The following is a 16,601-nucleotide window of genomic DNA, read 5'->3' on the forward strand; positions in this document are numbered from 1 at the left end:
AGTCAGGGAGAGAAGGCGTGCTCCAAAAACCTACATCGGATATCTAAGGTAACTTCGTAAGGGAGAAGAGAAAAGGCAAAGCGAGCAACTCAAAAAAGCAAAGCCCGTCGACGTCAATAACAAGCGTGTGACAAGAAAGGCGTTTCCTTGTTCTTGTGCGAATCAAAATGACTAAACTTTCGAAAAACCAGAAGAGGCTCAGGTATCTGACCTCTTTGCTTCAAATTCCTCCTGCCTCCTCCCGTCTGCCTTCTTCCATCCGTCTCTCTCGCCAGCTCTCGTCTGCTGGTGCTGTGCCGTGCTGGGCTCTGCTGTGCCTCGCTGTCTCGCATGCATGCAATGAGGGTCTTGCTTGTGTGTGTGAATAGCAAAAGGGAAGAAGAAGACAAGAGAAAAGAAGAACAACGACATCGAAGTGAAGTGAAGTGAAACAAAGTGAAAGCAAGAGGTTTGAACTAAAAGACGAAATTTTTTGGATTTCGAGAAGCGAGAATCGAAGAGAAGAAAGGGAAAAGGGTAGTAGTAGTAGAAGTAAGTGAAGAAAAAAGAAGTCAGTGTGAGGCCTCCCCAATGCATCGTCTATATCCCCATTTGTGGTTCCGAAGATCAATTCCCTTCCAATACCTTCCCTTTCCTTCCTATTTCCTCCTTCTCTGATCTCATGCTCTCACGAAGCTCAGTTCCAGCCCAAGCTGTTCTCGCTCATGACCGGCGCGGAGATGCCCTGCTCTCGCACGCTGCGGCCGTTCGAGCTATGTCCACTGTTGCGGCTGCCCCTGCTACCTCCACTGCCATTGCTGCGGCCATTGGAAGACGCCGCCGTGACGGCTGCCGAAGCACGTCCGTTGGCGCTGCCGCTATTGTGACCGTTGGCGCCGGACATGAAGTAGCCGCCCATGCCACCACCGGTAAGGTTGGAGGCGCGCTGGGACATCTCGGGCTGCGAGGCGGGGACGGAAGAGGTACGCTGGTGGCTAGAGCGCTTGCGCTTGTAGCGGCGGGCGACGTAGACCATGGCAGCGGCGTACAAGGCAGCACCCGCGCAAGCACCGACACCAATGCCAACACTGGTGCCGCGGACGGGCTGAGAAGAGCCGGAGTCACCACCAATGGGAGCGCCGTCGCCGGCGGACGCGGAGGTGGTTGCGGCTGGGTTGTCCTCGGAAGCGCTGCTGCCATCCAAGCTTGCGCCGGGCTGAACGGGCAAGGAAGGGTTGACCATGGACATCAGCGTGCGAATAGAAGGAGATGGGTTGCCGTAGATGTTGCTGACGGGAGTGTGAAGGTCGAGCTGCAGCTGATTCACAAGGTCGGAAGGAATGTAGGCTTGCGCGAGAGTTGTCATGTAGCCGAGTTCCTTGGAAGTGTCGTAAGGCATGAGACCCTTCATCTTGACGTCCTTGGGGTCGACGCTGAGACCGTATGCAAGACCCTGAGGCAGGAAAGCAAAGATCTGGCTGATAGCGGTCGAGCTTCCAGCGACGAATCCATAGTTCAAGCCATAGTTGAAACCAATCTGGATGAGCGAGCCGTTCGAAGGTTGTTCCGGGATACCGCCAGGAGGCTGGATCATACGGGGCATGGTAGTAGGGAAGCCAGTCGGGGCGGTAGTGCTTGAACCGTCCGAAGCCAAAGCGCTGGTCTCACCCGCATCAGTGGGCGTAGGCGGCTGGGCAGTCGTGGTCGGCGCAAAAGCGAGGCTGGTAGGCACCTCGAGCGTGGTCGCATCGTCGCTGCCTGTTGGCACGATCGAATGCGGAGCTTCAGTAGTGGTCGAAGGGATGGGAGTCGTCTCAGGGGTGGACTCGACGGAAGGCTCGGTGCTCGTGACGATAGGCACAATGGGAGTCGCCGAATCATCAGACTCCGAAGCAGTGCTCGTGGTCGGAGACGGGCTGACAGTCTCAACGGTCGTCTCGGACGCGAGCGATCCCGAGGACGCCGAAGATCCTGAAGTAGCAGAAGCTGCGGAAGTGGTAGATGCTTCAGAGGAACCGGTTTCGCTTGACGCCTTGCCAGTAGCCGAGGACTGAACGCCCGAAGTGGCATCCCCAGAGCCGCCGGTAGCAGATTCACCGTCTGAACCAGTAGGAATCGGGACGATAGGGATGATGGTGCTGCTGTCAGTCGTGGTTGCCTCCCCGCTCGAGTTGCTCGAGGCGACGGAGGAGGGCTCCAGCGTTGGGAAGGAAGTCGTCTCCTCAGCTGCAGTTGCAGGGACGCTGGGCGTAGAAGACGCTTCAGTGATCGAGGCACCAGTAGAAACGCCAGTGCCAGTGGAGCTGTCAGAAACAACCGTGGAAAGGACAGGGACAGCAGTCGTGCCATCGGTTCCAGTGGAAGTGCTCAAGCTGTACACGGGCGAAGAAGTCTCCGCATCAGACACCGGTACGGGGATCACGGTAGGGCCGGATGAGCCAGTGATGGTGCTGGAAGTCACAGATGGGCTTGAGGATGTCTGAGGAACAGCAACGACGGAAGTGCCGTCAGTAGTAAGGATCGTGCTCGATGTGGGTGCCGATTGGGCAGTACCAGTCGACGCAGCAATCCCGCTGCTACCAGTCTCAGTTGCAGTGGCCAGGGTCTCATTGGCCTCGGAGCCCGTGGACATGGCGGGCGTGCTCAGGGTCGAGCCAGTGGCAAGAACAGAAGCAGCGCTACCAGTAAAGTGGCTGGATAGGTCCGAGTTCATGGAGGAAGCAGCGCTGGACAGGATGCTAGAGAATCCAGAGGAGACATTCTCCGACACAGCCGAGTCAGTGGCGGTGGCAGCAACGCTGGACAGGCTGGAGCTGAACGAAGACGCCAAGCTGGACAAAGCAGCAGATGCCTCGCTCGTAACAGAGGCGGTCGGAGCTGCGGTGGCACCGCCTCTGGCTTCGGAGAGCACAGACGACTCTGCAGAAGAAACAGCACTGGAGAAGTCGGATGCGGCAGAGTTCACCACGCCACCTGCACCGGTACCAGACGAAGCTGCAGAGGAAGCACCCGAAGGCTGATCAGAGGTGGTCGGGACAGGGACCGGCAGGAGACCAGTGCCAAGAATACCAGCCGATGATTCGGTAGCATTGGTGGAGGCTGCGCCTTCAGAAGACTCAGTGGATGTTCCAAGCAAGCCAGAAACAACAGATCCGATCAAGCCAGGGGACTCAGTGGTCGTGGCACTCGCAGATGCTGCTTGGGAGCCGGTGAGAGCACTGGTATTGTTGTCCGACTCCCCAGTAAGAGGGGCGGTGGAAGTCAAGGGAATAGGTGCTGAGGCGTTCTCAGCGCTAGTAGTGGCATCGCTCAAAGACGCAGATGAAGTAGTGGAAGCGGTGCCCTCGATGACAGTGGAGAGACCAACGGTGATGGCACCAAGAGAGGATTGAGTTGAGTCGGCCGAGCTTCCAGTGGTCACATCAGAGCTCGGGCCAGTAGGCTCGGGCTCATTGAAAGGCCGGAGGCCACCACTACCAAAATCAGGGGACCCACCGGTTGGCAGAGGCCTAGCCGGCAGCGTTGCGGAACGCGAAGTGAGGAAGACGGACGATCCGCTGGTTGCAAGCACACTCTCAGCGGGGACACTGCTGCCAGAAGGACCAGCAAAGGGGAAGGCGCTCTGGGTGTTGATCTCCTCCGAGCTCGAGTTCGCCTCGCCAGAGTTGCTGGAGACAGTGGGTTGCACAATGCTACTTGGGATCGCACCCGTTGAGCCAACTGCCTCATTTGCTCCCTCTGAAGTCCCAGCCGTAGGCTGTGCGTTGTTGCTAGAGCCACCGCCGGTCAAGAATCCAAGGATGCCGGTACTCGAGTCAGAGGTCTTGGGTGTAGGCGAGACAATAGTATCGGGAATTCCGCCAGTAGAGCCTACGAAGTTCGAATTGGTGGCAGCGGACTCAACCTTACTGGAAGACGCAGTAGGCTGGGGTTCGTTCACCGGAACGCCTCCAGTAGAGCCAACAGCAGTACCGAGAGAAGACTTGGGCGCGGTGGGCTGCACAATATCGTCGCTGCCGGGGAAGCCGGCCGAGGGTCGCGATCCCCTGAAGCCCTGACCAGAACCGCGCGAAGTCGGCGGGACGATGTCCTCGCTCTTGGGCATACCAGTTGAGGCCACTTGGCTTGACGTCGGCTGCACGATCTGATCGCTGTTGGGCATGCCGGATGAAGGCTGCGAGCTGGGTGCAAGAGTCGGCGAGACAGATTCACCGCCGTTGGGCATACCAGTCGATGCCTGCTGGTTGTACGTCTCAGTGGAAGCGGACGAAGCAGCTGAGCTACGCGCGGTAGGCTGAGGCTCGTTCGTAGGAACGCCTCCGCCAGTCGATCCGAAGGCAGCGGCGGCCTGCTGAGAGGAAGTCTCAGCGAAAGCGGACGAAGCAGCCGAGCTACGCACAGTAGGCTGCGGCTCGTTCGACGGGACGCCTGCACCGGTGGAGCCGACAGCAGCAGCAGTCGGCTGGCTGGAAGTCGGCTGCACGATGTCTTCGCTCTTGGGCATGCCAGTGGAAGCGACCTGGCTTGAAGTCGGCTGCACAACGGCAGAGCTCTCGGGCATACCAGTCGAAGCCTGCGAAGGAGCCGTCGACTGAGTTGAGCTAGACGTAGTCGGCTGGACGACATCAGAGCTCGCGGGCATGCCGACCGAGGGCTGGGAGCTGGGCGGAGTCGGCTGGACAGTGAAGTCAGGGAAGCCACGAGAAGGGGAGTCGTCTGAACCCGTCTCCTCGCTTTGGTCGTAGTATTCCTCGCTGGTGGTGGATGAGCTCGTCGTGGTGGGGACAGCGGACGAAGTTGCCGGGGTGGTTGTCTCACTGAAAGTCGGCTGCACGGGGTTGGACGGCATTCCGCCTGTCGAGCCGCCAAAGCGTCCGCCTCCAAACCCTAGTCCAGCACCAATGGAACTGAACAAACTTTCAAATGGAGAACCAGAGCTTTGAGTAGATGCATCGTCCGACGATGTCGTCGCGGCCTGGGAACTGTATGTCGAAGATGTGGTGAGTGGCGACGACGACGGTGCTGTGTTCGTGATAGTGACGGTGTGAGTGCTGTAGAGGCCATCCATCGTCGGCTCGATGGTAGTCGTGTACTCAGTCTGGCCAGGATATGACCAGGGCTCATCCGCACTCAAGCTCGAGAGATAAGGGTCCCAATCAAAGTATTCCGCCTGGGCACTTGATGTTTCAGGTGGTGCTTCCGATGTTGTCGAAGGTTCTGCGGTAATCGTCGAATTGGTGAATTGCCGTTTCATCGGATGATATTTGTGCCAACCGGGTCGCGCCTGGTATTGTCGAGCGGGCGCGGCTTCGGCGGTCGTGAAAGGGCCGTTGGCAGACATGACCGCAAGGGCAGCCGCCCATGCGGCTGATGATGTCCGCATGTTGGGTGATTAGTAGTGTGTAGTCACGAATGTGGTGGGTTGTGGCCGTCGGAGTTGGAGGTAAACGAGTGTACTTGACGATTCGCCAAAGAATGAACGAACGCTTGCTTGAGGCGAAATGGTGGATGTACGAGATGCGCGCAGGGTCGTCTATGACATCCTAGGCGGCGCGGGTGGTGCTAAAGGAGTGTGGGCGTATCGCAAAAGCGCGTCGCGTGGAGTGGCGAAAGCAATCGTCAAAGTACAGGAGGGTGTGCAGAAGATAGAGAGGTCCGGGTAGGGTGAGATTGACCAATTTCGAAGGAGGCGGCGTTCTTCAAACCAGTGAAAGAAACGCGCGTGGTCCGGCCCGGGCAAACAAAGAGCAAGGTCTCGTCGGTCTTTCAATCCAGTTGCAAAGTCCTACTCAGCCAATTGCAAGGCGGGGCGCCGCTTTGAGTGGTGATGGCGAGGCTGAGCGAGCGAGACAGCGCAGCTGTGTCGAGACAATGGGCGTGTGTTTCGTCGCGGCGGAAGCGGGAAATGAGCGACTGGGTGCGCGCGGTATGCTCGTGCTCTTGGGGATGCAGCAGCGCCGAATGTTACAGGGCGGCGGACCAGACGGGGTCGTGGAAGAGAGGCGGAGAGGCGGAGAGGCGGTACAAGCGAGTGTGAGCGGATCTGGTCGAACCGGTTGGAGGCGCAGAGTCGTGAAGAAAGGGGGACTGGGCTCGTCGACGGCGGAGGCACGCGGGCGGCGGCTGGCTCGAGGAAGGGAGAGGCGAGCGCCGGGGCGTGGGAGTTGTCGCGGTGGCCGGCCGTGGGTGGTGGTGGTCGAGGACGGCGACGGCGGTGGTGGTGAGGTGGAGTGGACGAGCGGGCTCAGGCTCACGCTCACGCTCACGCTCACTCAGGGCGCGCCGTCGTCTGGAGAGGGCGAGCGGCGCGGGCCCAGCGCTGGCAGAGTTGCACCGGGGCGGGCGGCTGGCGGGCGTGGATTCGGCGGGTGCAGGGCAGGCGCAGGCGGCGCACGGGGCGAGTGCAATTTCGCGGCTGCAGGGCTGTTGGCGGGCGACGGCGCGTTTCATGGGCAGGGAGGGTGGACAGCAGGTTATTAGCAGGTACTGTATACAGACGCTACAGAGAAAGGCAGTTGTTCACACAGTAGTAGTGCGCGCCCACGCGCAGGCTCGCACTCTCGGTGCCACACTCCTCCCACGACTGCTGCCGATGCTGCTGCTACTGCTAGCTCCCCTCAGGCTCTCACCCTCCCCCCTCTCATTACCTTACAGTACAGGCCACCTGTGCTGGCCGGCTAGCACAAAGGCAGAGTGCCGGCGCGCCAGGACAAGGGTCGTAAATAGCACGCCTGCACGCCTCGCGCCTCACGCACCCGCCGCCCGCCCACTCCCACACACGCCGCCGTGTCGCATGCGGATCGTGCCTCGCTCGTGTCTCTGCCGCCGCCGTAGCAGCCTGCGCGGCCCAGTCCCAGAGCAGTCAGCCATGGCCGCAGAGGGCAGCGCACGACGTGACTAAGGTATTGCCGCATGCACGCGGGTGGCATTCGCTGCGCGCCTTGCCCTATGCAGCCGCCGCAGGCCTGGCGTGCACCCGTGCTAGCCATGCATGGAGCCGCTTTCTTCATCTGCACAGAGTGCTCAATAAAAAGACAATAATACTACCAGGACTAGTAAGAGCGCCCTCCCGGCAATAATCCTGCGCCGCCATCGCCCCCACATGCCGGCCGCACGTGAGCCGGAGTCGTCGACCCTGGCGCGGACAATCTACCACATCACAGCACGGCACAGGACACAACACTGTACTTCCATGCGCACGCCCGGCCTGGACGACTGCACCGCACGGCGCGGTGCGCGCAGTACAGCATCGATGGCCACGATGGCATGCGAACGAACGGCAAGACCACATGGCCGTCCAAGCCCGCCCGCATCGCAGCGGCCGGGGCGTGCAGAAGGCCATCGACGCTGGTCTGACGCTGGCGCAGGAACAGAAACGAGCAGGCCCACCTAGCGTCGTAACCCCAGCCCGCTAGCGACGCCTCGCTCGACGCCAAAGCAGCAACTTTAATTAAGGATCACGCTGTCCCCTCCACAGCACTGCCCTGCCCGGCCCGCCGCCTGCGAGCGCCATTCAGCGCAGTCGAGACCGGATCGGCGGCCGGGTGCCAGTGAAACATACAGAACGAACAGACAGGCGAGCACGCAGGCAGGTGCCAGGCAGACAGATCACGAACCGGTTCGGGCACACGCCTCCCGCCGCAGCGCTTCTCATCCGTCACACCGACGACAAGATCTCGGGCGCAGGTAATTCCCTGGCCCAGCTGCGGTCGCCGCGCTGCTGCTCGAAGGACAAGACCGACGCGTCAGCAACTCGCAGCGCGCTGCTGCAGGGCCGGAGAAGAAAGCCAGCGGGCGTCCGCGACCAAAACGATCGAAAGCCGCCGCGCCGGCTTGGGCTTGGGCTTGGGCTTGGGCGATCGCGCATGTACCTGCGTACCCTTTTCGCACGCGCCTGCAGCAGCCGACGGACTCATCGCGAAAAAGCACAGCAGGAATGTCCGTTGGGACGAGATCTCTCGTACGCTGATCGCGGTCCCCACTCTTTCGTAACGTGTGTCGTCGTTCCAGACCAGCCGCCAATAGTGGAGAGAGTGCGTGCACATCTTCGTCGTCATTTTCTGTCTGAAGATTCGTCCCGCCGATGACATGCTGTGCTCTCTTGGTGGTGTCGGGCGCACAAGGCTGGTTTGGTTTGCTCCCCAACACCCGGAATGTTGCGCGCGGCGATAGATTGCTCTTCCTGGGTGATGCTGACCGGAGACCGCGTACTCGTTATTGAACTTTCGTCACCGGCGAAAGTCTGTGGTACTCCCGCAATCTTTTCCAGCGCCACTGCCGCTTCTTTGCAGGGCTGATCAAATCTAATGTGACGACCTGCTAATGAATTAGAGTAGTCACGATGTGACTTCAATATCGTCGTCGGACTGTTTGTGGACTCTTTTTGTCCGATTTCCCGAAATCTTCGTCCAGCAGCTGCTTCTGGTATCCCGGTCCTCAGGCACTCTAAGTGAAGCAGTCGGAATGCAAGCACTTCATATGCATGACAAGTCAATTAACGCCATACTGTCCGAATTTCTTTTCTGGTCTGGCCAATAATTCTACACTGCTCACCAAACAATTGTACATTGTTCCAGATTGAGCTTGTCTTGCCAAGGGACTCTCGCGAGCACGAAGGTTCATGTCACCGGTTTCAGCGGAATTGGAAAGAGCTGCCTTCTCTGATTGACACCACTACATTAATCATACGGACTTTCTACGCCTGACGCGACGATCGCCTTATCCGTCCAGTCCAAACAATCTCTTCCCGCCTCTCTTCTCCAACAATTTAAGCATAGTTGATCTTAACCTCATACCCGGTCGTAGTGAACTTCGCATTGCTGCCCAGGGTCGGCTCGGTGCCCGCACCGAAGCTCTTGAGGTACTGCGTGGCCGGCAGGCCCTGCTGCTTGACGAGGTAGTTCATGAACTCGTAGACGTCGCCGCTGAAGCTCTTGATCTGCTCGCCGCTGGCCGGCAGGAAGGAGAAGACGGTCATGTCGCCGTTCGGGCCCTTGTACACGTTCCACTTGTGGCCGGCGATGGTGGTGCTGCCGATGGGGACGGCGTTGCCGTCGGCGCCGTAGTTGCTAATGAAAGTCGTCAGCATCGGATTTCTGGAGCTCTCCAGCAGAGCAGTGGAAACAACTCACCTCGAAATCGGCCCAGCGTTGATGTTCGCCAACCACACCATCATCTCGTACGCCTCAGCACCACCCGCGGTAGCGCTCGTGAAAACATCATACGCGACATCCGCGACCAAATCGCTGCCCTCGTAGCTCCAGGTCCACTTGGACGGCATGCTCTTGACCTTGCTGACCTGGACGGCCTGCGTCTTGGCCACGACGTTGGGGAAAGACTTGATGCTGGTCTTGCCGCCGGCCCAGGACCAGGTCGAGTGCCACTTGATGGTGTCGCCGGACTTGCCGTCGAGCGTCGTGCACTGGCTGCCGGAGGTCGCGGAGCCCTTGCCCCACAGGTTGTTGTAGAGCGTGTAGTCGCCGCTGACGACGCTGTCCCAGTCGCCGCACATGTCGGCGCGGCGGACGAGGGGGCTGGAGGTGGCGAGGGCCGCGAGGGCGGAGGTGAGAAGGGCGGTGGTGAGCTTCATGTTGAAGATGGTTTCGTGATCGGGAAGCGTGAAGAGATTGTTCGGCGGGATAGACGAAGAGAATCGAAATCAAGAGAGTGTTTGTCAAAAGGAGTTGGATGAATGAATGGAGTCGAGCAATAGCAATGCTGTAACAATACACTCGCCTTACTCAACAACCAAGCAGAAGTCCTGCAACCAAGAGGCTCTAAAAGGGCTCTTATATTTCTTCCACCCATCGCCTCGCTTCCAGAACAAAATGCTCCGAGATCCGCACCCATCCTTACCGAGTCCGCGACGGAGCTCGCACTCCCCAGGGAAAGTCAGTAGACGACGTGCGAGTTTGAAACAGTCCGTAGCGCTACTATAAGCTAGCACCAAGCTCCGGGCCCGCTCGCAAACAGAGGGCTGGCGTGAGCTTGTGAGGGCTTCGTCGCTTGGAGCCCTAGGGTGGCAAAGTGTCTGGTTGTTTGGTGGAGTTTATAGATTGATTCATATAAGTTTAGGAGAGATAAGCTCATGATCTCAAGTAAAAGGTTGTTCTCGAAGCGTAGGTAGGGAAAGCGTGCTGCGAAGTCCTGGGACGCATGCTTTGGTAAGGCTGCCAGCGCATCGCGACCGACGGAAGTCTGTAGAAGAAGTCCTGGCACGGATTAATCTAGTAAAGCAGTATCCGGGCCACCTTTGACACGAGAACCTCCTGTACGATATGAAGACCTATCATCCATGACCGTGCAACTGTATCGGACGTCGGCCCAAAACGCATACCTAACCTGCTCGGCCCAAGCGGCAACCCCTCGCCTACGATGCCCTCTATCCTCTCCTCTCGCAAGCAATCAACGCGCCCATGTGCCACCGCATGCCCTCACCACAGTTTGCAATAGCCCTCTTGAGCGCCTCCGTGCCCCGTCTGGTCAGACAGCATGGCCCGACAGCCTGGTCACACGCATGGCCGAGTTACCCGTGCCTGTAGGAGCAAGCCTGCAGGGTTGCACTTGGGCTGCGGTCGACCTGCTGTCACACCGTGTCAGCCCGTTTGCTGATGAGCTGAGTGTTGTACACTGGAGGAACGATGGTTCGCTCCGACATGATGTTTATTATGGCCTTGTGTGTTGGACGAGGGAGCCTTGCAAGTGTATGGCTTCTTGAGCTATTGTCAGCCATTCATCGAATGCGTAAATTGGCATCTAGACGCTAATAAACCGGTGAAAGCGTTCTTTGAAAATGGATCATGGTCCGTTCTAGCGACGACTGCACTTGACTCCATGAATAATTGAGTGAAACCTGATCGAGCCATTTACACAAGACTCATCTTACCAGTAATGAATGGCAGGGTACCTTGTATCTGAGAAATGGACACAGTCCGGGCATACTCTACCCCAACCCTAACCCTAATATCCCAAGTCGCGAATCTCTAACCTCATCCTTACCCTGCCGAGATGGATTCCCTAAAGCATCAACCCAGCCGATCGCAAAACACAATCACCAGCACCTCAGCCTTGACCGACCCCAAATCTCCAAACAAGGTGCTGCGAAAACACGAAACTCCCACTTCCGGAAACTTCTACTCCAATCCTCCCACGCAACCTTGCCCAAGATGTCCCTCTGGGACTCCTACCGCAACCTCTCTCCGCGCACGCGCCTGTTCATCGGCGGCGGCGTCATGGCCTACGCAGCTTTCGGTCTCCTGGCATCCGACCAAATCGAAAGGTTTCTGGGATGGACTGCGACGGACGAGGACCGTAAGCGTTTGAGGGAAGAGCAGTTGCCTAGGGTGTCTGTGATTGATCGGCGGGAGAAGTGAGGGGTGGAAGCGGCATAGAAGACCTTTGAATATGAACTGGATGGGAACTTACTCCTTTAGGGTGGCAGGGAATGGCTAGGGAGCTGTATCCCGGGTTGTCGTCCAGAGCAGAGGGAGGATGGGTCTCTTGAGCAGCAAGATGAAACGCATCGGTAACAGTCGGCCCCGGAGAAGGATGTCTGGCAAAAGAAAACACACGCGCCGGGCCCGGGTGAACATCTTCCCAGGAGCACTCGTGGACCGATCATGACTGTCAATGCGATGAGCGAAGCCATCCAAGCGAAAGCAGGAGCATCTCTCGGGCCTCTTATTCATTGGTCGAACCCAGCATTAGATAGAAGATCTAGGATCATCGGAAGACGGATCTGGTTGGCACCTAGCCTCGGACGGGCTGCATATGGCTTGCCTCTCTCAATACGGGCTTTGCCATATCCGCCGTACAATGCCCGGACCCGGCGGCCTACAGGGAACCCCACCTCTCTACTCAGAGCATTGCTATAGCGTCAGTCATTCTATAGCTATCAAGACCTTGCATGAGAAGATGTCACATGCCAAATGCTTCGGCATTCGTTCTCAGGAGAACCGCACCGTCGCCAGCGTAAATTCCTGTCCATCTGCGCTCGAGAGGAAAAGGGTCGAGAACTTTCAGCACCACGTTCACTTCCCGCATCGCAAAAGAACAAAGCACATGCAGAGCATGCAACCTTCGCGCAATGGGCAAAAGATGAGCAAAAGCAAGGGGCCTAACCGCGAATCGAACGCGGGACCTCGCCCAATCTCATGGAGAAATCTCCAAGGGTGATGAAACCCGAAGGGCGAATTATACCACTAAACCATCAGGCCTCAATTAAACTTCGGTTTGGAGATGAAAAGTCGTATAGTCATTCAAAACATTGGCAGAGACCTTTTCAGGCATTCGTCGGTCGAGAATGCACGGAAGGGAGTTTTAGACACTTGAGTCCCGAACGACACTCAGAAAGGTTACGTGAGGCACCGGCGTCAAGAATTAATGTCGAAGGACCTCAAACAGCTGGTGCCGCCGCCGCCAGGATCGCAGACACATCGCAACAAGAGACGAAGCCCTGTTTGTAATCATTGTACCTATACACAGAGACAACTTCAACCCCTCCCCAACCCATGCCACCCAGCCTCACTCCTCCCCAAACCCCCCCACCAATGCCTCACCAAACACAACATATTCCATCAGGCCTTGCTACGATGTGGGCTGGACGTGTTCATCATGTTCCTGAGTAATTGGCCTCTTCCGGAAATAGAAACGGATGAAGAAAGAAGATCGCAACAGTGACTAAACTGACACTTGAAGCGAAAAGACCACGACCAATGCAAGGATCACTAAAGTGACATTCCGCTGCCAGAGAAATCAAGCTACAACTACTGCGGAATAATCACCACAGACAACGGCAAGGGACATGCTTACGTTCAAACAATCTTTTTATTGATTCTTCGTCTATTCATGTAAAACTCATCTCGAAAGCATCTAGTCCTTTAGACCTTCAGCAACTTCAGCAGCAGCCTGACATCCTTGACATCAGTCTCCTCCTCAGCGACAGCCGCGCTGCCGTCATCCTTGATCACACCCTTGCTAGCAGCCTTAGTGAAAGCCGCAGCCTGCTGCTCGAACATCTCCTCGATGACCCTCTCGTTCTCGAGCCTGGACGCCTCGGCTGAAGCGGCCTTGTCGCCAGTCTTCTCGTCGGTCTGCGCCTCGGAGCTTGGGCTGGAAGCGAGGACGGTGTAGGCGAGCTTGACGTCGTCCGTTGGGATGAGACCAGCGCGCTTGCGCAGGCGCTGGACGCGGTTGAGGACCTCGCGCATGAGACCCTCCTGCGCGAGCTCGGGGTAGGCGAAGGAGTCAAGGAGCACCATGACCTGACCCTCGATGCCGGGCTCGTAGTTCTCGGTCTCTGGGCTCTTTTTGAGGCCGCGGTTGACGCGGAGGTCCTCGGCCAGAAGCTCGTGGCCTTCGACGGTCAGCTTGCCGGTCTCGAGGAAAGCGTGGATCTGGTCGCCCGTGAGGCTGGGAAGGGCCTTGCGGATCTTGGCGGCGTCCTTCTTGAACTTGATGCCGAGGTTCTTGACGTCGGCTTGCACGGAGTACTCGACACCGTAGCTCTTCTCGTCAGTGGTAAGGATCAGGTCACGGACGTTGAGCTCCTCAAGGACGTAGCCCTCGAGAGTGCGGACATCGTCAAGAAATTGCTGATCTTGGTGCACCACCACCAGGGTCTTCAGGGGAGTCTTGAGCGACAGAGTACGGCGGTCACGGCACAGGCGGCCGAGCTCGATGACCTTCTGCATGGCAGCGACACGACGCTCCACAGCAGAGTCGAAGAGCTCCTCACGGACTGTCGGGAAAGGAAGGAAGTGGACACTGCGGACGTCCTTGCCCTCAGTCATCGAGGGAGGGAGGTGAGGCACCAGGCGCTCGAAGATGTTGTCGGAGAGGAAAGGAATGAAAGGTGCGAGAGCCCGCACAAGGGTCTCGACGACCTCGTAAAGAGTGTTAAGAGCGTGCAGAGTGTCGTTGCCCTCTTCGTCAGAGACAACACCATTTGCTTGTCCAGTAGGCTTGGCGACCTGTCCCTTTAACCTGTTGCGGTTGAAGCGGATGTACCAGTTCGTTGTGTCGTCGACCATCTTGAGAAGCCTCGGCACGACAGTGTAGAGCCTGTAAGCCTCCATCTCGGCGTTGACGTATTGAAGGAGAGATTGGGTGGAGGCGAGGATCCAGCGGTCCATGACGTTGGTGTTGGTCTTCTGGATCTCCGGGTCGAAGACAAAATCAGTGCCAGTGTTCTTCTTGTAAAGCGCAGCCTGCTGTGCAAAGAAGTTGTAGCTGTTCCACAGAGGCAGGAGCACACCGGAAACAATCTGCTTGACGCCCTGCTCGCTGAAGCGCAAGGGCTCAGCACGCACGACAGGTGAGTCAATCAAGTACAGACGCAGAGCATCCGAGCCGTACTTGTCAATGACAACCATGGGATCAGGGAAGTTCTTGAGCGACTTGGACATCTTCTTGCCATCCTCAGCCAGAACAATGCCGTTGACGACACAGTTCTTGAAGGGGAAAGTGTCGAAGAGGTGAGTGCCGAGAACGGAGAGAGTGTAGAACCAGCCACGAGTCTGATCCAGACCTTCAGCGATGAAATCACCAGGGAACTTAGTGAAGAGCTCCTTGCCGGGGCCGTCGGTAGGAGACATGCCAGAGTCGGGGTTGGAGGCATCAAAGTTAGGGTAGGCGAAGGGGTAGTGCGATGAGGCGTAAGGCATGCTTCCTGACTCAAACCAGCAGTCAAAGACCTCTTCGACACGCTTGAGCTGACCCTTGCCCTTCTTCGAAGGAATGGTGATCTGGTCTACAGAGTCACGGTGAAGGTCCTTGATCTCGCCTTGGTGGCCAGAGAGTTCCTTCAGCTCTGCAACAGATCCAACACATACAACTTCCTCATAATCATCCGAGACCCACAGTGGCATCGGAGTACCCCAGTAGCGGTTACGGGAAACATTCCAATCCTTAGCAGAGGCCAGCCACTGGTGGAAACGGCCAGTCTTGACCATCGAAGGAACCCAGTGCGTCTCTCCAAGGTTCTCAAGAAGCTGTGGTACAATGCTCTCAACCTTGATGAACCAGCTGGGAACGGTCCTTTGAATAAGAGGCGTTTTCGATCTCGGGCAGTGGGGATATCTATGGGTAATCTGTGACTTGCGGACCAGTCTACCGATGGTCTCCAGATGCTTCATGATGTTCTTGTCGGCGGCCTTAACGTGCTGTCCTTCAAAATCGGGAACCTCGCTGGTATACTCGCCGCCCGGAGTCAGCGGGCAAGGCGGCGGTCGGTCGCCGTTGATGATTCCGTATCTCCACGAAATGTTGTAATCGTCCTCACCGAATGTGGGCGATTGGTGGACAATACCCACACCGTCATCCTGCTTGACGTAGGTGTCGAGTAGAACCTTGAACGCAATCTCGCCGAAGGTGCTTATGAAGTAGTTGAAGATAGGTTTGTAGCGCCAGTCCGCAAGGTCAGAGCCCTTCGTCTTCCACAGAACCTTGTACTTGGCCTTCTTCGGGTCCTTGTAAAGCGTCTTGAGACCAGCCTCAAGCATGAGGTAACGCTTGTCACTCTCGGTGTCATGCACAAGGAGGTACTCGTAGTCCGGGTGAACGCAAAGTGCCAAATTGCTGGGCAATGTCCAGGGTGTGGTCGTCCATGCGACAAAGTTGATCTCATCGCTTCCAGCCGCCTTGAGGGCCTCCTCGACCTTTGATCGGACTGACTCTGGCTGCTCGCTTACTGGCAGAACAGGGAAAGAAACAGTGACTGCCGGGTCCTGCACGTCCTTGTACTCTTCTTGGGCCTCGCTCTTGCTGAGAGGGGTATTGAGGGCGGTACTGTACGGCAACACACGTGCACCATGGTAGACCAGACCCTTCCTGTGCAGCTGTTTGAACACCCACCAGCAAGTCTCCATGAAAGTCGGGTTCATCGTCTTGTAATCTCTGTCGAAATCGATCCAACGTCCCAGCCGACCGATAACTTTCCTCCACTCGCTCGCGTAGGTCATGACAATCTCCCTGCACCGTCTGTTGTACTCAGAAATGCCGATCTTGTCCACTGCAGCCTTGCCTCTCACACCAAGCTCCTCTTGCAGTTGCTTGTCAATGATCTGCTCAATTGGCACACCATGGGTGTCCCAGCCAAAACGACGCTCGACATAGCGACCGCGCATGCTCCAGTAGCGAGGGATGATATCTTTGATCGTGGAGGCGAGCAGGTGGCCATAGTGAGGCATTCCAGTCGCGAAAGGAGGGCCATCGTAGAAGACATAGGGCGGGTTGTCCTTCGAGAGCTCGAGCTGGCGGTGGAAGGCATTTGTCTCGTCCCAGGTCTTGAGGACGCGCTCCTCCTCGGCGGGAAAGTTGATGGAACCCATGGTGCCGTCGCCGCGCAGCAATTACACGGCTCGTGTGACTTTGGGGAGGGGTTGTAGATTGTGATTATCACAAGCGCACGTTCTGAGGATGAGTCGCTCGAAAAATCGCGGGGTGAGTCTTCCACCCGCACCGCCACCAAGCGGGCGATTAGATAGAGTTCGCTTCACAGGCACACCCCAGCAACAAAGCATAACTTCCAAGTGGTAATTGTCAGATCGGGTCAGAACGTGTGATTTGCAGGAAAGATTGCTATCTCTTTGTAGCAAGATTCTCGTTTGTCGTTCCCGCACCAA

At 57.4% G+C, this 16,601-nt stretch overlaps 4 protein-coding genes across 4 annotated transcripts; 1 reads left to right on the plus strand and 3 right to left on the minus strand.

The window, feature by feature from the left end:
* Nucleotides 1–676: 676 nt before the first annotated feature.
* On the minus strand, nt 677–5,362 carry WHR41_05398 (uncharacterized protein; the record flags this gene model as incomplete). Its single annotated transcript, XM_069374003.1, has 1 exon — nt 677–5,362. The coding sequence occupies one exon, from the start codon at nt 5,360–5,362 to the stop codon at nt 677–679; it is 4,686 nt and encodes a 1,561-aa protein (XP_069229335.1).
* A 3,384-nt stretch (nt 5,363–8,746) lies between these two features.
* WHR41_05399 (uncharacterized protein) lies at nt 8,747–9,568 on the minus strand (the record flags this gene model as incomplete). The annotated part of the gene is made up of 2 exons (XM_069374004.1): nt 8,747–9,047; nt 9,111–9,568. The coding sequence occupies 2 exons, from the start codon at nt 9,566–9,568 to the stop codon at nt 8,747–8,749; spliced, it is 759 nt and encodes a 252-aa protein (XP_069229334.1).
* A 1,576-nt stretch (nt 9,569–11,144) lies between these two features.
* WHR41_05400 (uncharacterized protein) lies at nt 11,145–11,351 on the plus strand (the record flags this gene model as incomplete). The annotated part of the gene is made up of 1 exon (XM_069374005.1): nt 11,145–11,351. The coding sequence occupies one exon, from the start codon at nt 11,145–11,147 to the stop codon at nt 11,349–11,351; it is 207 nt and encodes a 68-aa protein (XP_069229327.1).
* Nucleotides 11,352–12,857: 1,506 nt separating this feature from the next.
* WHR41_05401 (uncharacterized protein) lies at nt 12,858–16,307 on the minus strand (the record flags this gene model as incomplete). The annotated part of the gene is made up of 1 exon (XM_069374006.1): nt 12,858–16,307. One exon carries the CDS (start codon nt 16,305–16,307, stop codon nt 12,858–12,860), a length of 3,450 nt encoding a protein of 1,149 aa, XP_069229326.1.
* Between the last annotated feature and the right edge of the window lie 294 nt (nt 16,308–16,601).

The sequence above is a fragment of the Cladosporium halotolerans genome (genome assembly GCF_011745625.1).
Source record: "Cladosporium halotolerans strain TM138-S3 chromosome Unknown Sca15, whole genome shotgun sequence".
Classification (NCBI taxonomy): domain Eukaryota; kingdom Fungi; phylum Ascomycota; class Dothideomycetes; order Cladosporiales; family Cladosporiaceae; genus Cladosporium; species Cladosporium halotolerans.